This window comes from Wyeomyia smithii, chromosome 2 (assembly GCF_029784165.1).
Source record: "Wyeomyia smithii strain HCP4-BCI-WySm-NY-G18 chromosome 2, ASM2978416v1, whole genome shotgun sequence".
NCBI classification, from domain to species: Eukaryota; Metazoa; Arthropoda; class Insecta; order Diptera; family Culicidae; genus Wyeomyia; species Wyeomyia smithii.
Window position 1 is genome coordinate 181,674,330 of NC_073695.1, and position 25,179 is coordinate 181,699,508.

A 25,179-nucleotide genomic window follows, 5' to 3' on the forward strand; every position below is an offset into this window, starting at 1 on the left:
GTGGTTCCTTAAGAGCATGTAAGGGTATTTTGTTTGTTTGTTCATTGATTTCATAAAAATTTGGTGTTTAATTCATGCATTCTTCGTGAATATCGGCTTAATGAGATGAATAATGGAACAAATACCCTATAAACTACCTATATAACCTCAATATAATGACTACCTTCAACATGATGAAACAAATAATGAACAATATTATTGTACAACATTGGATTGATTGGACGTTGAAATCAAAGCGAAACGGCTATATATGGCGAAAAAAGTAGAAAGTGTACCTTCAGCATGACAACGCTCCAGCTTATTCCGCACTCATTATAACTCATAAATCAAAAGAATTGCACTACGAACTGGTTCCACAACCGCCATGTTCGCCATATTTAGTTCCGCACGACTATATCCAGTTCCCCCAGTGTTTCTTTCTACGAAGTGACTTCACTCGCATGAAGAGGTAAATTTGAAAACAAACGACTATTGAAATTTTAGAGAATCGCTACAATAAGTGTATAACTATTGATAAAGACCATGTTGTAGAAGATTTTTCATAATAATGATCATTTTTTGATTAGTAAACCAAAGACTTTGAACCCATGAAGGATTGTGCTCATAAATTTGTATGATGTAATGTTACAGTAGTTACCTAAAATCGAACTCAAATATTGTAACTGGTCCACCACGAGCTAAACGTAGAATACTTTGGTTTGATGCCCTCCAGCTGGAATAAACATTTCGGTGGAAATATGCATATATATTTTTTCCTTAATTTTAAATCCGGTGAGTACGTTAATATTTATAAATAAAACCATTTCTAATATGACCATTTTGAAAAAACCGGATTAAATCACCGATGTGCATGATGATGATTGAATCCCACAGAAATACTTTCCATAACCGGATAACACCTCTAGCACAAGTTCCATTCCAACTTTAGCTTTAGCGGAACAGAGGAATAGCGTAGGCGAATAGTTGTGCGATCTTTTTCGTACTTATATCATTCATTTTCACTCCCAAGAGAACAAAGTCACTAAACGGTGAATTCACCGTAAAAAATCGACACGTTACTGCCAAGTGGATTCAACTTACTTCTGTGCTAATAGATGAAACATTTCATATCTACGTGGATTACACTTGCGTTTCATTTCACTGCACAAAATCAAGTGTCTTACACTTTGGTTTGCCATGTCATGCATACCAAAATCATTCATTTCACACTCAGATTTCAATGCTTACACACGTCAAATGCCAAAACACGTTAATATACTGAGGATTCCAATAAAAATCGATGTGGGTCGACATAATAGAATGATTAGGTTCGTTTATTGACATTCATATGTAAAGAGCATTAGGGATTAACGTGCGATTTATTTTCAGTGTAGAAGAAAATTCTAACACTTTGTAAACAAACCTGTGGCAAGTGTCAAAAAAGTGAGGTTATTTTTGTGTGCAATGATATACTTTCATTTTTGCAAAAGAAATAATGAAATTTGCTACTGCTGTCATACTTTAACGAACATACAGCCAGGGCTAAAAGTAAATACACTTGCAGTTTTAGTTAATTTTCCATATTGGCGCACGGATTTAAGTTGTTAAATGATGTTATGTTACGTCATTACGGTGTGCAGACACTCTTTTTAAAAGAGGAACGCAAAAATAACTGGAATTTTTCTGTGTCGGTGATTCCGAAAGTTTTTTGCGGGAGTTAGTGCTTTTAAGGTGGCGAAAAAAAATGAATACACTATAACAATATACATATACAGAATATTCCAAATAAGCTTTATTTATCTACATATCGTTAGCAAAGTGACCTTCTACGTTACAAAACTCATTTTCAGTATTTCGTGGCTTGTCCTTTGTTTTATAAAACCATATTCAGTAGTCGTGGTATGTTTTCCACCAGGTTCTTACGAAGAGAAGCTGTAATAGCATTTCACGTTGCCTGTACGACGTTCCATAAGGCTGTTTTATTCTTTGGATGATGCTTTATAACGAAGGACTTAGCATACTTCCATAGATTTTTGATAGGGTTTAAATAATGTTTCAACTATTAGCACAGATGTAAGTGGAATCCTCTTCGCAGTAACGTGTCGATTTTTTACAGTGTAGTACACTTGGGCTTTGCTTGCTTTGATCAACGATACTTTTCTGAATATATAAAACAAGAAAAACGGAACCATCAAGTACTCGTCAACTCAACTTTCGAGTTAACGTAGAGGGCAATCTTTACTAAGGGAGGTTAAGAGGTTAGGCACATACCTTTTTATTAGAGGAAAGTTGGGAATGGTTTTCAGAGTGTGTAGCTCTTTTATTACATTAAAGTTTTAATTTTCTGAGAGTACACTTTTTTGTCAACAAAATATCACTTGTTTATTAAAAAAATAATTTATAAGAGTAGTTATGGCCGTTTCTCCGAATCTTCTATTGCGAGGATTACTATGGTTTTCAAGAAGGTCAACTGATATCATGAAATCCATAAAGTTTATTAGTTTAGAGTTATTCCGTGTTTGTTAATGATCATTTGTATAAGTAAATCGTTTGAGATGCATACGAGAGTGATTTTTACCGAGTACACGATTTTAGTGCTTAGAGCACTAAAAATTAGGTTCGAATTTGTTTGCTGCGAAGTAAAAAGTTGTACCTACGCGTTTCAAATCGCTGTAACTTTCTCCGTTTTGTTCAAATCTCTATGAACATAAATGTTCTCAAGAAGTTGTATTTTAAGATAGAGCAATAATATTTTGAAAAGCGGTATATAACCGCAAAATTTCTATTTAGTATTTTCAATACAAAACTAGAAAAATTGAGTTCAGATGCCTTTTCTAGGTAAGCTACTTATTAACAGAATTAATTAAATACAGTTATGTAAATTGCAAAAATAACTTTTTACGGATATATTAATAGAACTCTCCAAAAAATATTGCATACTATTACTTTTTAAATACACAGAAGAATTGACAAAGGATGAGATGTAGAGAACTGATTATGCTTGTAAAAAGATATATACCCACAAAAAAAACTTCAATGGCTCCGGCCAGTCTGCTTACAGACTTCTAACTTTCAATGTGAAGTGTTACCCATTTGATATGAGTTGGTATGAGCAAACTACCAAATTTTAGCAAGAACAAAGAAAAAATGCAAGCAAATATTCGCTCAGTAGCCAAAATAATATCAGTTGTGTCAAAATGTTGGGGTCATCTAAAAATAATGCAGAATAATTTCAACTTTTTTCCCTCCAAATATTTTTGCATAGTATTATTAGTTGTCTACGAATAGTTTTTAACAAGTTTAATATACAAGTAAAAGTAATAAGGCTGAAAAATAGTTCGTAATTCAAATAACTGTATAAAATTTCATTCAAATGAAAAAACCTTTATTTCGAAATTTGCGTATTTTATTTTGCAAAATTTTCCAGGTCATTACGATACAAACAAATAGCTCTCATTCATACATGCGCAACAAACATGGATAGCAAGGAGCAGTGAAAGGATCAGCATTCATATTGGTAAACGCCGAGACTACACGAAAATTCATGAAATTCAAAAAATATAAATACCTTTTAAAATTACCCTCCTAGCCCTCCACTTGCAGCTGCATATGTGGGGGAACATTCATAAAAGACGTAGCATTCGAGGGGGTTTTGCAGTTTTGTGTCAAAATGTGACGAGGGGGAGGGGGAGGGGGTGGTTCAAGACAAGCTACGTAGCGAATATGAAACTAAGAAAAAAGTTCGGTTTTGTTCTAATTGTTCATTTTTATTACAGTTTTGTCTGTTTAGAATCATTTTTAATACTTTCTTGTTTTTTCTTGTTCATCAATGTATGTTCTTGATATTAGAATTTACGAAAAAATGAAGGAAGGGGGGTTTCTTATAAAGCTACGTCATTATCTAGGGGGGGCTTTGTGACGATATGCTACAATGGTGGAGGGGGGTCAAAAAAACCTAAAAAAGCTACGTCATTTATGCATGCTCCTTAAGAGTAAGTATAGATTTGCAGTATAAAGTAATTTCATAAAAGTCTTCTTTGGTAAAGCCCGACTGACGGATCTACCAGCGATCAACGCCAAAAGCTCTCTCAAATGGTCTAAACCAACCAGTGCCAACGGTACACCACTCCTAACCACTGCTGGGTGGGTGTGTACGTACTACAGCTTCGTGGGTCCACCGCTACGGTTCATACTCTCTTCCCTCCGCTGTTGGAGTGCGCCGAGGGCACAACACAGCCCGACAGTGTCTCCAGCAGCAGAAGCCTGCTAGAGCCGTTGGCGGCGTGCGGCGGCAAACGAGCGACCGAGTGAGCAGCGTGCAGTTCCAAGTGCGAGAGGGTGGCACGGCATTCAGTCGGAGTGTTTGTTAGGCGGCAGGGCGCGCTCATGATGCTGCCTGGCTTGCTTACTTGCTGCTTATGTTTGCTGGTTTTGGCATGGCTCTGTGCAATGCATGGGCTCACAGGCTGGTGGCTCCGGTGAGACATTCTGCTGGTTTTTCGCTATATGTGTTGTCGGTATATCTCAGTACCTTTTACAGCTCCGTATGGTACTGCGCGGGCTGCTTGCTTGTTGCTTGTTTATTATGAATTTCATTTTCAGTATTGAGCTGTCCCGCGTGACGGCAGGACGTGTTTCTCTCTTTTGGCGCGCTTTTGCACTTCTCAATTCCAGTCTTGGAAAGCTCTCTGTCTCGTCTCGCTGTTTATGTGTTGTTTTGTTCTGACTTGCCAAGTAAAAAAGGCTCTTCCTGTGTTTCTTCTTGTTCCGACAATATTGCGAACAGCTGTTCCGTTTTTTTTTCTGTTAGAACCTATATCAAGTGTCATACTTAAAAAGGCCAGTATCGAACCGCAACGGAAGCCGGTTCCGCAAGTGTCAGCTTTTGAAACGAAATGTAAACAAAGTAGTGTTGGGAGGTTCGCAAAACGATCTAGTTTGTCGGACTCCACCAAGCGGAACTGCGGTGACTAACAAGTGGCAACCCGACGCCACCCGACACCCAACTGGCTCAGTCATGTGCTCGTGTTTGTGTATTATGGATTCTGATTACTGTTATTATCGTTTCAATTAGATCAATTTGCGCCAACTTCTGTGGTATTGTTGGGGACGACAGCGCGGTTGTTGATGTTATTTATTGTAGTGACTGTGTGAATGTGAGAGTGCTTGCTCTCTATCGTTTGATCCAATAGCCCCGCTAGCCAAACTAAGTGCACGGTTGCTGAGTAGTGATACATAATTGGAAAATTGGTGTTTATGGTACAAGTATGTTTACCTAAAAACCATACAAGCACAAACAAATGCGAGCCCAAAGCCGGGGCATATGCGCAGTGCAGCAGAGTGGTGAGAAAATCTCAACAATTTGGCATCTAGAGGTTACAGCCAGCCAGCCGGCCAGCCCTGCAGTAAACCCAGTTCGCGGTGTATGTCTAGCCAAGGTGAAACTTGACCACCTCGAGCACTCTACATCAATATTAATTGTAATAATAGCAAACATTATAAGCGGCAACCAGTAATCAGTGCGCAGTGCATAGAACTTCTGAATCGACCGGCCGCGCCGCCGCCGAGTTGAGAAAGCTTGTAAGTTTTGAATCGATTTTGTGCATCCATGCAGAACCTTGGACTAAACTACTTTGTTGTTATGACGGCACCGTCGAGGGCAGGCTAGCTTCCGGTGTCTATCATGAACTGGCCCATTGTAGAGCTAATCTCCACGGTGTACTAGCTAGAAGAACTGCAGTTGCTGAAATTGTTACTTTATTAAAAGTGTTAGATGCCTATTGCGAACGCAATCGCGCTGAAGCTGTTTTTGCGAACACATAAGTGCACTTGGTAAGTAGATTGAACATGCGGCGTGTCTGAGCCAAAGATTCCACTAAATGCGAAAACTATTTTTTTTTCGTTAAGTTTATCTTCCCCAATTACGTGGCTTACATTAGATTTTTATTGCTTATAAAAGATTTTTGGAATTGACACAGACTTTCAAGTCAACAGAATAAGCGGGGCTAGCGTTAGTTAATGGGTTTATTATAAGGTAAAACGTGTTTGATTGTTTTCCATAATTTAACATATAATCTTGTTTAGGCTTCCGTGAAAAATTTAATCTGGTAATTCTAAACGGGTGATTCCTTAACAATGAACATTTTCCTTGGCTTAAGAACTTTTGTGCTCAGGAGAAAAATTTAAAATGTTACTCAAAATATATCTCTGGTTTATTTTCGCAAGGCTATGTGCAAATTATAATTTTTTATATCCTACATCAAAAAAAAAAAAGGCAAACAAAAAGGCATAACGAAATGTGCCTCCGTTTTGTAACATAAAAATAGTTTCTTTATTGTGTTGAAAATATTTCGCAGGCGCAGGTTTGTAAATGGTCAAGGCAAAACGAACGATTTGTAGGATTTGGACAATTGCGATCATTGTTTTATTCTTTTCTGCGATGATCGTCTTCTTTGCTTCTGACGTTCGCAAAGCTCGTAATAAAGACACATTTTGTGCCGGTTTTTGTTTTATAATTTTAAATTTTCTACGAACATTTTTCGAAATACAAAATCTGTAGTTCTATTTAAACATGATTATTGTGATACTGTTCGATGTATAAATAAACATACTTATTATTCAAATAGTAACATCAATGATTTCCATTTGTCAAATTTGAGATAACTTTTAGATTTTTTAGGTTCAACTATCAAATAAATGGTTCTAAAAATGAACGATTAGTTTCATATTTAATTTATCATAACTGGAATTCTACGTTATTTTGATCAAATATATTGTGCTAAACTTTTAAGTTTAGTTTCAAAAAGAAATGTTTGCCTGTTACTCCGGGTTGGAAATGCTTTACAAAAGACTTCTCTTATGAAAAGAGATTCTGAGACCTGAGCAAATTAAAAAGTAATTTTACAGAATTGGAAAAAAATCGTTATATTCCACCTTGAAAATTTCCTTAGCCTTGAAAATATTCTTCAGATAGAACCAAAGAGGAACCGTTTGTAGAAACTATATACGACAGCGGTTCTCAACCTTTTTTTGTCCGCGTACCCCTTGGCGATATTTTTCATATGGGTCATTTCATACGAAGTGACCACGGAAAAGAATAAACTTGGACACGACCATCACGGATTTGGCTCAAAGCTGAGGGAATTATTCATCTAGGTTCACTATGAAAAAATCCCAATTTTGGTGTCGATTGGAATACCCCCCGCTCTGTGGGACCCCCCTCTTTGTGACAAAGTCATTTGTTCAAAATTCCGTTTTTCTTTTTCTTACAATTCATAGATGTAGGACGTCCGCAAAATACTGATAGATGATATTTAAAGAAAATAAACCAAGGAATCCAAAAAAATTATAATTTTTGACTGGAAGTGTTGCCAAATAGATTATTTTTGTATTTGAAAACTAAATTTACATTTTTCGGCAAATGCAGCCATTTTTATTTTAAACTTGATAATTTTATCGTGTTTCTTGGAAAATTTCACGTAAGAAACAAGAGGTAATATGAGCCAATCTCGAGATATAACATTTTTACGAAAATAGTTGTAATTTTCGTAAATAATTTATTTTATAGTTTATAGCTGTAAGACACCAGAAAAATAGTGATGAGTGAATTTTGAAGAAAATAAACCAAGGAATCCAGAAAAAATATTATTTTTGACCGGAAGTGTTGCCAGATAGATTATTTTTCTATTTCAAAACTAAATTTGCATTTTTCGGCAAATGTAACTGAGTTTACATTCAATTTGAATATTTCCTCGTGTTTCTCGGAATATCGGCATATTTACGAAAAACTAATTACGAAATTTAAAACCAAAAAATGCTATATCTCGAGATTGGCTCATATTACCACGGGATGATAAGTGTTTCTTATGTAAAATTTTCCGAGAAACACGATGAAACCTTCAAATTTAAATAAACTCAGCTACATTTGCCGAAAAATGCAAATTTAATTTTAAAATATGAAAATAATCGATCTAGCAACTTTTCCGGTCAAAAATGATGTTTTTCTGGATTCCTTGGTTTATTTTCTTCAAAATTCACTCATCACTATTTTTCGGGCGTTTTACGGCTATAAACCATAAAATAAATTATTTACGAAAATTACAACTATTTTCGTAAAAATGTTATATCTCGAGATTGGCTCATATTACCTCGAGATGATACTTGTTTCTTACGTGAAATTTTCCAAGGAACACGATGAAATTATCAAATTTAAAATAAAAATGGCTGCATTTGCCGAAAAATGTAAATTTAGTTTTCAAATACAAAAATAATCTATCTGGCAACACTTCCAGTCAAAAATTATATTTTTTTTTGGATTCCTTGGTTTATTTTCTTTAAATATCATCTATCAGTATTTTGCGGACGTCCTACATCTATGAATTGTAAGGAAAAGAAAAAAGGAATTTTGAACAAAAATTGCCTGACTTTGTCACAAAGAGGGGGATCCCACAGAGCGGGGGGTATTCCAATCGACACCAAAATTGGGATTTTTTCATAGTGAACCTAGATGAATAATTCCCCCAGCTTTGAGCCAAATTCGTGATGGTCGTGTCTAAGTGGCATGTACACTTCGTATGGAATGACCCATATAATGTTATCGCAGAGTGGGGGAGAGTAGTGGTAGATTATTTAATAGTAGAGTAGTTCTGGTTTCAAATTAAACTATGGTTTGAATGATTGCTACAATCATGTTTTTAAGAGCAAGATTGTACAACAAATTGGGTATAATAAAAAAATTGCTCTGTCCGCCATTACTGATTTTTTCTATCGCGTACCCCCTGAAGGCTTTCGAGTTTCCCCAGGGGTACGCGTACCCCAGGTTGAGAAACGCTGATCTGCGAGATGGGTACATTTTTCTCAACATCCCGTAGAGTGGCATTGGAGGCTTTTTCAGTTGTACATAAAAATCTGTTCGGGAATCGAGGTTTTAAGATGTAGTCCAAATTCTGTCACTTCGTTAAAATTGTTTCGAAAAACGTTTTACCTAAAGGAATTTAAAATTTGAAAAATGTTACGAAAAGTTTCAAAATGTTACATGAAAGTTTAATTGATCAATATATATAACATTTAACACCAGTGATAGCTTAGTATTGCAATTCCATGCGAAATAGGGCCATTTATAATTTTACTAAAATTTTCACACACATGTTCTTACCAGCCAAAAAATCATGCTTTCATTTGTGTCATTAAAAATATTTCATTCACGACTTTGTGTCATTAAAAATATTTTCTTCACGAATTTTCGAAAAGGGCTTGCGTAAAAGATGTATTGATGATTGAAAAAAATTAGGTTTGTTTGACTGGTGTGATATCTTCGATAAAGTTGTACATATGTAGTTTTTTTGTCCTTCCGAAACACACTGTAAATTTTGTAAATATTTTAAAAAGCTAATTTTTTAAACCCTAAATTTTCTTCATAAAATATACAAAATGTTAGCTAAATATTGATGGTCGTTTGATCAAGAAAAATTTAAACTCTAAAGGATGAAATTTGGATTTTTTGTTGGGGAAATACGGCTACTTGAAATGCTACTATGTTTCATGTCCGACGCACAGTGGTCTGGGACTGCATATAGTCGGAAAAAAGTCTTAAAAGTCTTTCAACTTAATGCATCGAGCAAGCCCTCTTCGGGAATCATTTCTGCAGGGTTTAAGCTAGTGAAAAATCACCAGAATGTTCGGATTATTATTGTTGTCATACATTTAACATAGTTGAGAAAGTAGGGTTCTTGTTCATTCACGACTTCTCTATTTTCACGTTGTTTTCCCAGGTGATTTATTACAGAATGCAGAAGTTGTGATAAATATTACAATAGTGTCGAATTGATTATATAGCCTTACTCTAGGATTCTAACAACTTCAGATATCATTTTTAAAGTTGTTAAAGTTGAAATAAGCCCTCCACAAAATAAGTATAATGAAATACTTGGCACTCCAACTTTATGTAGAGTTTTAAATGGTATCCCCGCCGATACCCGCGCTGGTTCATAGACTAAAATGTTCCCTCGTGTTCATAGAAACAGGAACAAAAAAGTTTTCTGGGCAATTATCGCCGAAACGTTCACAGTATCAAAAACAAAAACGAGCGTGCGACGCGCAAGCGGCCATTTTTTAGCTAGCAATGTTAGCTTAGAACGCCACTCATAAAAATAAAACTCAAACTACCTGAATATTAATAGCCGTTACGCATACCTTAACTATGTTTGATACACCTGGATCGTGAAATTTGGGATTTTTCGGGTTTTTCTTCTTAAAATGCTATAAGTAGCCAAAAATGATGTTTTTTAAGGTTGATTGCTTAATTTCTCAAAAAATACATCAGGTACTAACTTCATGTCCGAGGAAGAGTTTCTCAAAATACTAATCTTTACAAACTTTCTTTAGACATTATCCTTCTATTTTGCTTCCTTGAGAAGTTAGCGATAGCGCCGCCCTAGTGGTGAAATTTTGAACTACATAGCCATTACCAAAAGTTGGCCAACAGTTTCAGGATCAACTTTCGAGAAGACATCGTTTATCTAGGAGGCAACCCTTAGTAGTTATTAATTTCGCCCTGATTTCAGTCCTTTCCGACCACTGTGCGACGTTGCGGTCTTTGGACTTGGCCTTCCTCAAAGAATATAAAGTTGCATCCTATTTCGTTCAGCGTACAAAGCTTAACAATCGGTTATCATAGCTTCCCTTTCAAGATTTTACCACTTACTAGCTAGAACCCAACTTGATGTTATTGTAAGTGGTAACAATTGTGATAAAAAGCACGAGAAAACGAATCAAGTATACAGCAACCCAGCGTGCTTTTCGATGTGGTATCTTAAAAAAGAACCTGTTGATAGCTTTGACAACCGATCGTACAGCTTTGTACACTGAACGAAAAACGATACCACTTTTTATCCGTTGAGGAAAGACAATTTCAAGGGCCGAAACGTCGGACATGTAACATGCGTTTTGATCCAGCGTTACGACTGAGAAGCCGTATTCCACTGAAAATAAGTTGTAGGTAGTATAACATGTACAAGAAAGAAAACATTTTTTATGAAAATCAAAAAAATATATTATAAATTTAGTATTTTAAAAAGCCCACTTTTTAAAATCTGTTTTTTTTTACGAAAATTACATAGTGTTAACCAAGCATTGTAGCTGTTCAAACTTGGAGAAAATGAAACAAGCAAAATTTTCAAAATTTATTTTGTTCTCGTTTCACAGTGTATTTATTATCTTTAGAAGGACAAAACTGTTGTCAACAACTGTTATGGCTCTAGAAAAATTTTTGTTATTAATACGCACTCAGCGCAAATTTTATTTAAATATCTGCGAAAAGTTGTTTGTGTTAATGGAAGTATAATTTCGAGAGTGTCTCCGGTTTGTTTGATTGGTTTGTGTCTTCGGTTAAGTTGTTGATAATACTGATCGACAAAAGCGTGAAAATGTTGCCCTAATGCTATAAGAAGTTACTTAAAAAGATTACAACTTTTTTACTATTTCTGTGAATTTTGGAGCCTTGTATGTATGCATAAAAGCTTTAAAATGTCGCACAGTAAGTGCTCATCGGGTTCATCGCTTCTTCGTTGGCTTACGGAAAAACTGATTAAAGACTCTGAAAAAACTATCTTTGCTAGGGGCACCAAAATCCATAGAAATGGTTTAAAAGTTATAATCTGTCCAGTTTGATCTCTAAGGCAAAACCTGTATTTGCCAGTGTGATAATTATGTCCTTTCAACATAAGTATGCACTAGAGCAAAAACACGCCAAACGACCGATCGTCCATACCATTTTTAGCATAAAGACAGTTTTTCTCGTTTGTATTCAATTTTTAGCTTCAAGAGTATTTTTCTAAAAGGACTTCTGTATTTGAGCACGGACTTTTTTGGAAACATTGTAGCTCAGGACCTTTTGATTGTAAAGAGAATCTGTCTGAAAATGAAATATTAAATATTTTGTGAAAAAATACACTATGAAAAAATTTTTTACTGCAAAAAGTTCGAATTAAACATTAAATTTAATTTACAGACCAGTCGGTAATTGCATTTTCAACATTTTTTGTTTTCGAAAGCAACTAACAAAATAACGAAACTTTTGGTAAAAGACCCAGAATAAGGGAAGGAACAATGATATTTTAAGGTTAAGATTCAAAGCATTTTTTTAATTTAAATATTTTTAAGAATAAAAGTAGTCTAGAATTTGAAAAAAATACAGCCGAATCCCTTTATAGCGACATCGCAAGGGACTGTCGTTATAGCGAAACGTCACAATAATACAAAAAAAATTGTATATGGAGAACAGAAGGTACCGCTGAGAATGTCGTTATAGATTTAGCAATGTCGTTATAGAGAGGTTCGACTGTACTATTGTCGAAATAAAAAATGACAAGTATGAGTTTTGGTATGCCGTTATAGAGGAAGGTCGTAATAGCGAAATGTCGCAATTAAACGAAGAATTTTAGTATTAAACTGAAGGGCGTTTGAGAATGTCGCTATAGTGAGATTTGTCGTTACAAAAATGACGTTTCAGAGGGATTCAACTGTATTCTGATAGACATTTCAATTCAAAAAGCATACAACAAATAACTTCCTAAATAAATGCGTTTCAAAGTTGTTCTGAATTTAATTCAAAAATATTGGAAAAGAAATGCCAAACTATATATTAAATCGAAAAAGTTTAAAATTTTGTGTCAAAATATCAAAGTCATCTTGAAGAAAAGTTCGTAGCCTCAAGATTACAGAGTTTGGTTTGATAAACGAATGGTCATGGGTTCGAATCCTAGTAGAATCAGATCGTTCGACTTTTACGCATGGGTTTATTCCCAGACCTCTTCCCATCCCCTACTTTGATTCTTCCCTCAAATACAAGAAGAAAAAATCAGTCCAGAAACACAATTGAATGAATACATCTCGCAAGGTAATTATTATTGCCAATACCAGCAGTAACTAACGAGGACGGAGCCTAGAAGGAAGCATACAGGGGAGGGAAAAAGTATACAAATCACTTACTACGGTGAGAAAAGTACTTTTCCGGTACCAATCGATGCAGAGGTAAACTTGGTCCCTGGCAACAACGAGTGTAAAGCAGGTATTAGACGAAGCAAATATTTGCTATTTTTTCATACAGATTTAATTTTGTGCAAATAAAAATCGTACCAAAAATAGCAAATATTTGCTTCGTCTAATACCTGCTTAACACTTTCTTCCTTTCTTCGCTAATCGACCGTAACGACGACATAGCCGGCGCCGTTATCGATCCAAAGCGGAAGCTACTGAATTGTTGTACCATAGGGATGGTGATGGAATCCCAAATTAGCCATCTTGTTTTTGCTTTGACCTGTTTTTGTTTTTTTTTTCTATTTTCAATTACTAAATTAAATTAAGCAAATAGCAAAAGCTTAAGTGATATCCCATATAGGGTTTGCAATATTCCCGAGAATAGATTTCCCGGGAAACAGGAATGAAAAATCTCATTTCCCGGGAATTCCCGGGAACCGGGAAAGGAAAAAATCTTTATCAAAAATGAGATTTCAAATAAAGTCTATTAATTAAAAGTTTCAAACTATCGTTTACAATTTGATTATCAATTGAAGAACAAAATTTATTCAAGTTCACTCCAGAAATTCATGAACAATCGTCTATCAATCGCCTCAGATCCGCTGACAATTTTCGTCAGGCCCAAATAATGTAGTTCCCTTCTGTAAAACTTTGCTTAAGATCGCTGAATCACCGCTGGTGTCTGATTTCTAAAATACTTCTAAATCGGCGGTTTTTTATGCAACTTCATCAAGCTCAGAATATTGAGGCCACCTGAAATGTAAATTTCTAGAAATCTTGGTTGTACGACAAAGAAAAATCGTGCGAATAAAACCGTGTAAAAACTGCGTTATTTAAAAAAAAAACGACGTAAAAAACCGCGTTATTCGGAAAATCGTCGTAAAAACGTGTAAAAAAGACTTAACTGTAGCGTCGGACATCAAGTTCATCTGGACACCAGCTTTCGGTCAACAGACAATCGAATTATTTGAAAAAGTTTTGATAACGCATGAAAAATCTTGTTTTCTTTATTAATTGAGACCTCCTTGTTCCCCAGGAGTTACCTCATAACTCCTGGATATCCGTTTCCACCGAACCCAGAAAACTAGAAATCGCCATCTTGTCATCATCATAACCTGTGCAAAATTTCAGTTGGATCGCTTAAAATTTTGGTGTCTTAACCCTCGAAAATTAACAGCTCTAAAGAAAAATTTTGTTTGATACCCCGTTCACACTACACCCCATATCACCTGATATCAGGCGATTCGTGCCATGGAGGCCATATCACCGAATATTCCATACAATCGAGCTGTCATCATATATCGCCTCGGCTACATGATATCGCGAATAACATGTTCGAAAACCATTCAAAACCTGATTTGCAGCAGTTGGCAACACGGCCAACTTAAGCAAATGACATTTGATGCAACCCTACAAATTTCGCAATTCACGTTGCATGCGAAAAAGAAAAAAGAAAATATTTCTACTGTTGTCATCCCGCACATTTTGACAATTGCATATGAGAGACCGCGTTGGTGCAAGCCAATTAGCTAATATCTCTATCCTCATTGCTTTGCTCTTGTTGTTTTTGCTTTGACCTGTTTTTGTTTTTGCCTCTCTCCTAGAAAGGTATAGCAATCACTTGCAAAACCGAAAGTATAAAAGTGCCCCAAAGGTCCGAATGGCATATATCACTCGACTCAGCTCGACGAGCTGAGCATTTTCTGTATGTGTGTGTGTGTGTATGTGCAGATTTTTATTCTCACTCACTTTTCTCAGAGATGGCTGAACCGATTTTCATGACATCAATTGCAAATGAAAGGTCTTGTTGCCCCATAAGACTCTATTGAATTTTATTGTAATCGGATTTTTAGTTTAGAGGTTATGTTTAAAAATGTGAAAATCATGAAACATCAATATCTCAAAAACTACACATCCGATTTAAACAAAATTGGTCTCAAAAGAACAAGCTACCTTAAAAACCCCTAAGTTTTGAATTTCATAAAGATTGAATTTGTGGTTCCAAAGTTATGAAAAGAAACGTGTTCTGAAGACTGTTTAATCTCACTCATGTTTCTCAGAGATGGCTGTACCGATTTTCAAAAAATCAGTGTCAAATGGAAGGTCTAAATGCCCCATAAGACCCTATTGATTTGTTTTGCATTCGGACTATTACTTTGCCTGTTATGTTTAAAAATGTGAAATCCAGCTATGCAAAGGAACATATTCCGAAGACTACTTGGACTCACTCACTTTTCTCAGAGATGGCCGACCCGATTTCCACAAAATTAGTGTCAAATGAATGGTCTAGCTGCCTCAGAAGACCCTATTGAATTTTACTGTAATCGAACTGAAACTTCATTTGTTATGTGCCGACTTGTGAAAATTACGAAACTTTATTATCTCAGAAACTACACAACCGATTTGATTATTATTATCAGATGGGCGGGCTAGTTAAGAGTTAACTGATGAATTATGATTGAACACGTGGTTTCAAAGTTTGGCTGCCCTACACGTTCCCATTTCATTTGATTATAATCGAACTTAAGCAACCGTTATGTATTAAATTGTTAATAAAACAACGAAAGTCTATTATCTCAAAGATTACATGACTTATTTGAACATAACTAGTGTCATACGAACTAGTCATCTCTCAAACTGACAAATAACAAACTTCATAACAATTTGATATGTGGCTCAAAAGTTATGGAAAAAAGAGAAATTCAAAGACTATTTAAAACTATACCTGCTTTGATCGATATATGTGGCCTCAACATGATTTAAATGTGGTGTCGTACTATTTGAACGTTCCAAGTTCATTGATTCCTTGCGGTTTGTTTGAAGTCTGCAAATGCACGACGAATCGGCCATAGGATATGATCAAAGTCAAATAACAAATCGTTTGAAATGATTGGTTTTATCGAAATGACAACATCCTCGTCTTTTGGCTTCTGTACATCGCCCTCATTCTGAATATATTCATATTGGGTGGTATTCTGTCATTATCAGCAGACTTTCTGGCATCAATCTGACACCGAAAATACCCATATTGGGAGGTATTTTTGGTTGTTTTCCAGAAACTAAAAGTGGTCGTCTTCAAATTCAAAATAGTGTCCAGGGTCAATGTTTGGTTTCTATGCATCATCACGTTTACGGAAATATCCATATTGAGTATTATTCGGTCATTTCCGACAGTTGCCTATTAGTTGCCATTTAGCAATTCAAAATGGTGCATGAGGTCAATTGTTAGCTCCTTGCATCATTCTGGTTCCAGAGATACTCATATTGGATGGTATTTGTTTATTTTAGGCTGTTTTTCACAAACCGGTAGTCGCCATCTTGGATTTCAAAATGGTATTTAGGATACTGGTTAAAGAAAAACTCATATTGGGTGATATTTGGTCACTTTGGACTGTTTTTCAGAAGCCGATAGTCGTCATTTTGGACTTTGAAATTGCCTGTGAAATAAATTTCTGCCATCTGGGCGTAATTCTTGTTCCGAAAACATTCATATTGAATGGTATTTGGTCATTTCCGGCTGTTTGCCAGACACCGGAAGTCACCATCTTAAAATTCAAGATTGTGTCTGTGATCAATTTTTAGATTCTGTGCATCTTTCTGGTTCCATACATACTAATATTTAATGGGAATCGTCCATTTCAGGCTGTTTTCCAGAAACCGGAAGTTGCCATCTTACAATTCAAAATGTTGTCTGAAGTCGACTTGTGGCTCCAGTGCATCATTACGGTTCCGGAAATACCCATATTAGGTGGTAATTGGTCATTTGCCGCTGTTTTTTCCGACACCGGAAGTCGCCATTTTGGATTTAATAATGGCATTTGGAGACAATTTCTGGATTTTGAACGGCATACTGGTTAAAGAGTAACTCATATTGGGTGGTATTTGGTCATTTTCTGCTGTTTTCAGAAACCGGAAGTCGCCATCTTAGAATTTAAAATGCTATCTGTGGTCGATTTTAGCTCCTGTGTATTATTCTAGATCCGGATATTAATATATTGGGTGGAAATCGGCCATTTTCGGCTGTTTTCCAGAAACCGGAAGTTGCCATCTTACAATCCAAAATGTTGTCTGAGGTCGATTATGGAACATATTTGTTACCACTAAAAACATTCACCTGCCAATATGGTTCCATTTAGTTGATTAGTTCGCGAGATGTGCAGAAATTTGTTAAGAACCATGTACTTCCAGAAAAGGGAGGGGCGTCAAACCATTATGTACATATTTGTTACCACTAAAAACATTTACCTGCCAAATTTTGTTCCATTTGGTTGATTAGTTCTCGAGATGTGCACAAATTTGTGTTTCATCCAACTATTATGGACATATTAGTTACCCCTTAAAACATCCACATGCCAAATTCGGTTTCATTTGCTTGGTTTGTTCTTGAGTTGTGCAGAAATTTATGTTTCATTTGTATGGGACCCCTCCCTTCCAGAAGAGGAAGGGGTCTCAAACTATCATAGGAACCTTTATCGGGACCAAAAACCCCTACATACAAATTTTCACGTCGATCGGTTCGGTAGTTTTCGAGCCTATATGGATCAAACAGACTGACAGACCGGACTACATTTTTATATGTATAGATTACAACATCAATATTTTAGAACCGAAAGAGTGATTATACATTTATTGGATTGAAGCGTTCATGTAAATCTATTTTTAAAAATAAAAGATTGAATGAGAAAGACTGGGTCTGTCCGCTAGGTGGATTAATTTAGGTTTTTCTTTTTTCAATTACTAAATTGAATTAAGCAAATAGCAAAAGCTTAAGTGATATCCCATATCATCTGGCTATATCAGGTGATATGTGACATAATCTGAACAAGGCATAAGATGCCTAATGAACATTGATTTACATGTGCTTTGGCTAATCATTTTAATGTTTATCAGGCATATTGAACTAGACATTTTATTAGGGATGTCCATTCTCAAGGGTCAAAACATCAATAGGTCAAGGACAAAATCATGTCCGATTGAGCTGACATTTTGCACAGATCATTTATTTGGTCAATGAACAAAATGTACATGGTCGGTTTTAGGAATTTGAAAAGACCGTTTACGTTGTCACCCTAGTGTATTCCGTTGTATGTATTAATTTGAAATATGCTATTTGGCATATATAAGAGCCCGTTTCAGCCGAAACTGCTCCTATTAGTTCTAGACAGCGACAACAGCAGTTCTCACTTAGCAGCAGCAGCAGTAGTACAGTGGACACCAATGACAGCGGATAATGGAAGCAGCTGTGGCATGTGGCAGCAGCAGTGATATCAGCAGCGATAGCGGCAGGGCCAGATGGTGCAGCGGTACTTTCTCTAGTAAAAAGCTGCTTTTGTGCGTTAGCGGGCAGTTTCAGTAGTAGGTACATTAGCTGGCACTTCCTCTTATGAAAAGTTGTCGTATTTTGACAACACATGACCGTTTTGATATGCTGGCACTCGAAATATATGGGCCGTCAAATTTTCAGTGTAAAAACAGTTTTCAACTGTGTTATCAAAAAAAATGCCTTAAATCCCCGCTGTTAGGATGGCACCAGGGATATAACAGATGTGATTTTTCAGACACTTTACTTATTTCACATGACTATGTCCCTCCCCAGTGCAAAAGTTATTTAAGCGAGCAGTAAAAACTCCAAGGAAAATTTTTCTACAAAATTTTATGAAGCGATATTTTTTTTAATATCCGCATGGTTTGATGGGGATGTGGATTCGAATGCGGATGTCAATTTTCATGCGGATGTTCCGCATTTACGGATGCGGTTGCGAATATCCGTAACATCCCTAGATGGCACACAGATAAGATCAACATTATAATATATGAAATTGAAAAACAATTGTCCTTCCAAGGACAACAAACAAATTATTGAAGATATATTATTTTCACGTTCCGCGCTAGAAATAAAAGTTAAGTATTATTTTAATCTACATGCACTCTGACTGTTGAAACTTGTTTGCGTTGTATAGTGTTCAGGGATGTATGTGCAAACTGAAAGTCGGTAGCACTTCAACTCCTCTTTTGCCCAAAATTTTAAACATATTCATTACAAGTAATGTAACAAACGACATTATGTAGTTCTACGTCAACCTTGCGGTCGTGGCTTTGCATACAACCCTTGTTATTTTTTTTCAATTTTACTTGAAAAAAAAGGGGGGAAGATGTTTTGCTGATGGAGGTCGAGCTTGGCATAATTTTGAGCAACATTTGCGTGACGTACTTTTGGATGTCGCCTTAGTTTTGACTATTTTTTAAATAACCTCAGTCTGCTGTTAGGTGTTGTGCAAAGTAAATTTAAACGTTAAACTAGTTTAAGCTGACTAGTTCTATCTAGATGGTATACAGGTTGGAGGTGGCCAATACATCGGAAGAATGCTGGAGTATATGCTTTTCAAAGTTGAGCTATAGCTTAGACACATTCGTTATCCAAGTTTTAAAGTCAACTGGAAATTGCACAAACTTAGCACAGTACAGTAAATTAGATATTAGATTAGATCATTATTGAGCTCTCTAAAAGCTCAAAAAAGTAGGTTTTCCCATACAATTCATACAAATTTGAAATGCAATGCGCCAAGCGGAGACAAAACCAAACGACTTCCGGTAAGTTAAGGTTTGTTTGGGGCCCCAAAAGGAACCAAAGAACTTGGTTCTGGAAAATCGATCACTTTGCTCCACCCTAATACATATAAGTGTAATGGTCGTCTTAGAAAAATCTAGCATAGCTTACACTTACTCTTATTTGCACAACTTTTGTGTATTTGTTTGCTGTTTTTCGAGGCTATCATTAAGAAAATTGGGCCAGTGGTTCAGTTGAAAAGTATTGAGAAAAGGTTTCCTTTGAGGGCAAATGGCGACGTTTGCGCAGAATTAGGTGATTGGGTGAACTCTTAATTGGCCAACAAGTAAGAAATTGGGCTTATATTCCCAAAATTTGCATAAAAATGAATAATGAGACCAGTCTTGTCCACTTACTCATCTTTGTGCATTTATCAACACATAAATTGCATCACATCAGTTTTTTAATAGGCATTGTGATGAGCAAGAAAAAAGCACAACCTTATTGAGCGATGCCTTTGCGCGTAGGGAGTGTGGAATATAACTACACACATGAGTAGGCAAGCCAAAGCTGCGTGCTGTTGAGTAAATTTACTGTGTCTGGGCTAAATTTATCATAGACCTGCACCGTGATAGTAAAAAAAACTCAGTGAGCATAACACAGTGAGTATAGCGCAGAGCTCTACGTAAACGCTACTGAACAGGTTATTAAGGAAACAGTCAGAAAAGTTTCCCCAGCTAGAATTTTGATCATAGTGCCCTTATCAATGAGCAATAAATGTGCGCTATCTACATTTTATCAGTTGCAATCGAGAAAGCCTTTCTGCGGGAGCTTTATGCGCTTACTCTTTACAATACAAGCTTTCTGATGTTGCGTATTTTGCTTTCTTCACACAGTGTGCATTTGCTTTTAGCGCGCGAAAAAAATAATCAACTCATCCGTTTTTTTCAACATGCTTCAGTGTTCTGTACAAATTATATGAGCCTCTTTGTTACGCACGATGAGTATGCCAAGACTGGATGAGACATATGTGAAACAGAGAAGCCAGCGTTATTCCGTGTAAATCCGTATATTCTGAAGATTTCTAAGGATATTTAGCTATTCCTGCAGATTTATCTGTATTTTGTACGTCCTTAGAAGTGAAACTAGTCCGTAGATCTGGCAAGATTGATGTGAAAGTTTTTATAAACAACTTTCACATCAGTCAGAACACTAGTTTTAGACTGTTCGTTGCCTTAGGTCAACAAAGGAAAGGGGTTTTTATGCCAAAAACGTTAACTTTCTAAATTGTGCAGTCTCGCGCTATTTAGTGCATTTTAACTCTAGCCGAAAATGGGTGCCGAAAAAACTTTGTATATGATATAAATAAGGAAGATGAGCAATTCTCGCTGAAGCCGTCCCACTGGTGACATGAGGTCTTAAAAAAGGATATTTTTGTGTCTAAATGATTGAATGTAGGAAAAAAATGAGAACACCACTTAGGTTAGTTCATATTAATGGACCCCTCGAGCACAAATCGGTTAAACGGTTTTTACAAAAATTGTTTTTTGAGCAATTCTTGACCTTTTTATTGACCCATTTCTCTTGAATTTGTCATTGAAATCCCTGTAACCAACACAAAGAGGACGGAATGAAGAGGAATAATAGAGCTTTCATTTTAAGTAGAAAAATATTGGCCGCGGTCTTGGGTTTCATCAGAAAAACGTGTTTTTGAGCAAGTTCGGAACCACCGATTCTAAATTTGTTATCACCATTGGAAAGCTGAGAAAAATGCATCTTACATTCAAAAAAATAGGTGAGCATTGAGTTTACCTTGCCATTCTGGTCACTTTTCGAAATCGAGCTTCAAACAGTTCAACGCATGACGCACGGCCAACATCAAATAAACGCAATATGCTGAGCATGTGTTGTGTGTATGATGTGAACAGTCAGTATTCGTAGTTCACAGGTAGTACGTGCACACACGCACCGTAATTTTTAAATAGCCTTTAATCAATCGGCTGAATTTCGGTGGTTGCGAACTTACTCAAAAACACGTTTTTCTGATAGAATCCAAGATGGCGGCCAATATTTTTTACTTAAAATGAAAGCTCTATCATTCCTCTTTAAAACGATATGTTGGTTGCAGGGGGTTCAATGACAAATTCAAGAGAAATAAATCAATAAATAGATCAAGAATTGCTCAAAAATCAATTTTTGTAAAAACCGTTTAACCGATTTGTACCCGAGGGGTCCATCAATATCAACCAATCAAAGTGGTTCTTCATTTTTTCACTATTTTCAATCATTTAGACACAAAAAACTTTTTTTTTTTTGAAAGACCTCATGTCACCAGTGGAACGGTTTCAGCGAGAATTGCTCAGATAAAAAAAACATTAGTTTCAACAAATTTGTAGATTATTAGTTTTAAAAATCGATTCTTCTGAATTTAAGTGTATTTTTACATTCATAGACGGTCTATCAATGTTTTAACTCGCGCTTGTTTGCGTTACGGGGATCTTCTTCCTAGTGTTTCAATAAAGACGGTTCTATTTTTTTTTTTCGAGGTGTAAGGCAATACAGCGAAATTTTATTTTGTATTATTTGAAGATAAGTTTGGTATGACGGCTCGTGCTGGATTGGATTGGCGATGATTGCAACAAAAATAAACTTCCTAAGCGATACATACAGATTTACACTTGTTATAAATATAAAATACGGTATTATTCCACCACCATGAAATTTTTTCCATTCGATGTTACATGTGAGGATAGAGGCCAGAATTGTGCACACCGTTTGAGTTTTAAGAGTCGGGCCACCGTGCTAAGTTTCTAATGAGTCCGCCGTTCTGTGTTTTTCATAGATTGTTTTTCTCTTGTAAGTCTCTAAATAAATGCAAAATATTATTTCTCTATGTCGCTTATTTCCCCTAAAAAACGTCGCAAATTGTGTCGATGATAGGAAAGTTTTTGCACCTTAAAACTAAGTTAATCCATAAAACAACAAAAAAGTATCTATTCTGCTACTGAAATTAATTAAAATGAGAAAAAAATATTTTACGCTCCAATTATTAAGTTGTCATCAGGTATTAAAAATCTACATTTTTTTATTTACAGATTTCATCCGATTTAAAGGTTTGGTTCCCATATTTAAACTAAACTTTCTCACCCCCTATGACATGATCACATAACATAAGAAGCTTCGAAACTCTTATCCTTCCATGATATCGGCACCAGTGAATCGTTGTTAAAAGAAAACTTTGTACCATCAGTATGGGTTTTACGAAACAACCCCACGGAACGCAGGAACATGGGTGTATCGATGTGGCTGAGTATGATGTGTGAGATTTTGCTCAGAAGTCGAGCCGGGTTCGTGTCGAAGATGAAATGAGAAAGATACAAAACATTCAAGTGAGCAGACACTTTTCCAGTCCGCACGATTGTTTGATTATGTAAATTAAATCAAATAACTACCCATTAGGGCCAGTATTAAAATAGTTAATGTGTACCAGTAATAATTTTACGCCAAGCTCGAGTGATAGAGTGCCAGCTGTGACGCCTATGTATGTTCAAACAAATATTGGTACTTCGTTGATCGCGGGAAGTGCGAAAACGGGCAGCCGTTAATAATTAATAAAATACTAATGAGACGTATTTGGCGGTAGACAGGCAGTGAAATATGCAGGCGTGAAAGCAAAAGTGACACTTTAGGCTGATAACTACCGGTTCGGTTGCAGAAGTGTTGAGTTGGGTCTCTCACTAAGTGTGTGTTTGTGTAAGTTTGTGTGTACGCGCGCCTTAAGCCCAGTTGAACTGGAACAAACCAGTGACAGTTGACTAAGTCACGATTATCACGTGCTGATGTGGAAAAGAGTGGCCGCTAGCTTGCTTGTGCAGAATTTAAATAGAGTAATTAATGCGCGAGGATAAGGAAAGGAAAAAAATGCAGTAAATCTTTCTGCCGCGGACATAGGGATCGTTTTACAGCCAGTTGGCGGTTTGCCTTTCCGTCTAAGCGAGCCAAACCCGGCGAGGAAAAGGGGTCATTGAAGAAGTTCGGTATTTACAAGTGCAAGTGCAAGTGAGCGGAAGAGTTGTTACGGCCGGTTGGCAGCGTGCTGCCCCAGAACTAGGGCTTGGCCTTCTGGATTATGCTGTTTTAGTAAGTACCAGCCGCTGCGCTGACAACGCGTTACCTTGAATGGTGTGACTTGTAGAGTTCTAGTTTTCAATAAAGCTGGCGCGACTAGATTAGCAGTGATTGTGCGCCACCGATTGGCGTTCTATTCCGTGTCGTGCCCCTGGAGCCACGGTGCTGCTGATAAGTGACTGTCGTTGTTGTGGCTACTGCCCAGCTCCGTAAGGCTGTAGGGTAGCGCAAAGGTGGACACAACAACTCGTCAGTGCCGGCTGCTGCTGCTGAGTCCGCTGCCCCACCGAGGCGTCCTTCTAGCCCACAAAGGAGAAGGATTATCATTTTGATACGGTGTACTGGAATTTTAATGGTTTACATGGTAAGTCCTTGTTGATTTAGAATACGTAATTAAATAATGGATTATAATGTGTGATTTGCCAATGGGATTCGCGTTGTTGCACTGGGAGGGAAGGTCATTCGATGGAGACATATTTAGCCTATCGAGTGGTTTTAATCCGGTTTAATCGAATGCACGAAACTAATTGAAAGGTGTGACACATGTATGGTAAACCATCTTGAAGCTAAAAGTAGTAAATAGTACTTTCAAATACCTACTTCCGTCTAACTAAAATGAATGGGTTTCAGTTGTTCTGTTTGTGGTACAGCAGGTCATGAATTAATAATAATACCACAAAATTATAAAGTCCTTTAAAACCCACATCTGTGTTTAAATCCAATCGCAGTGGCGCGAGCAATTCGAATCAACAAAAGGCGTGATGATGTTCATGGTAGTTTTAAATTAACCACAAATTTTCGAAAGGGAATCAAAAGTTACAACTGCCAATTGCATTGCTGAAGATCACTGCAATCATTGCAGCAGCAACAGCAAAGGCACACAACAAGTAACGCAGCATTTATTATGCCCTTTCGCTTCAATAACTGAAAGGAGTGTATCTGGCGAGTGTGGCGGTGCGATCGGTAGCGTACATCGTCGGTGGCACTGCGGACCGAAGATGGACGCGACTTAATTCCTACTTCATCACCGTGAATAACTATTCCTTTCCAGTCGAATCGTGATGAGAACGTTCATGGGGCGCGAAAGGAGTCGCACGGTACATTGATACACATTTTGCAAATCACCACAATTCAGGAGATTTATGCTCATAAGTAGCTGTTGGTAAGCTCGTCACTATAATCTCTGTCGTGGAACTGCTGCGGTAGAGGCCATGGGTATTGATTTTTTAAAGGCGGCGGGTAATGATCGAGAAAAGGTGTAGGGATTTTACCATGAAACATAAAATCAGTGCCGCCACCGGTTTTATTTAAGTTTATGCTATAAAAATAATATTGACCTGAACACTTTGAGGGTACCGTAATCCGGGGTGAGATTGTGCCATACAATCCCATTGTTTGTCAGCCATGCCATGGCGATCACAAGACCAATTTTTCTTGAATAAGTTTCCTCGAAAAACTAACCGAGAAAGACTAGTCTTATGAGCCGAAGG

The 25,179-nt window shown here is 36.7% G+C and overlaps 1 protein-coding gene across 1 annotated transcript in view; it reads left to right on the plus strand.

Moving 5' to 3' along the window:
- Nucleotides 1-4,602: 4,602 nt before the first annotated feature.
- The window catches only part of LOC129724280 (Kruppel-like factor 3), a 342,621-nt gene continuing 322,044 nt past the window's right edge, over nucleotides 4,603-25,179 (plus strand). The window contains exons 1-2 of the mRNA XM_055679014.1: nucleotides 4,603-5,811; nucleotides 22,657-24,053. Coding sequence (XP_055534989.1) covers nucleotides 24,042-24,053 — 12 coding nt within the window. The 5' untranslated portion in view covers nucleotides 4,603-5,811; nucleotides 22,657-24,041. The remainder of the gene's footprint in view (nucleotides 5,812-22,656; nucleotides 24,054-25,179) is intronic.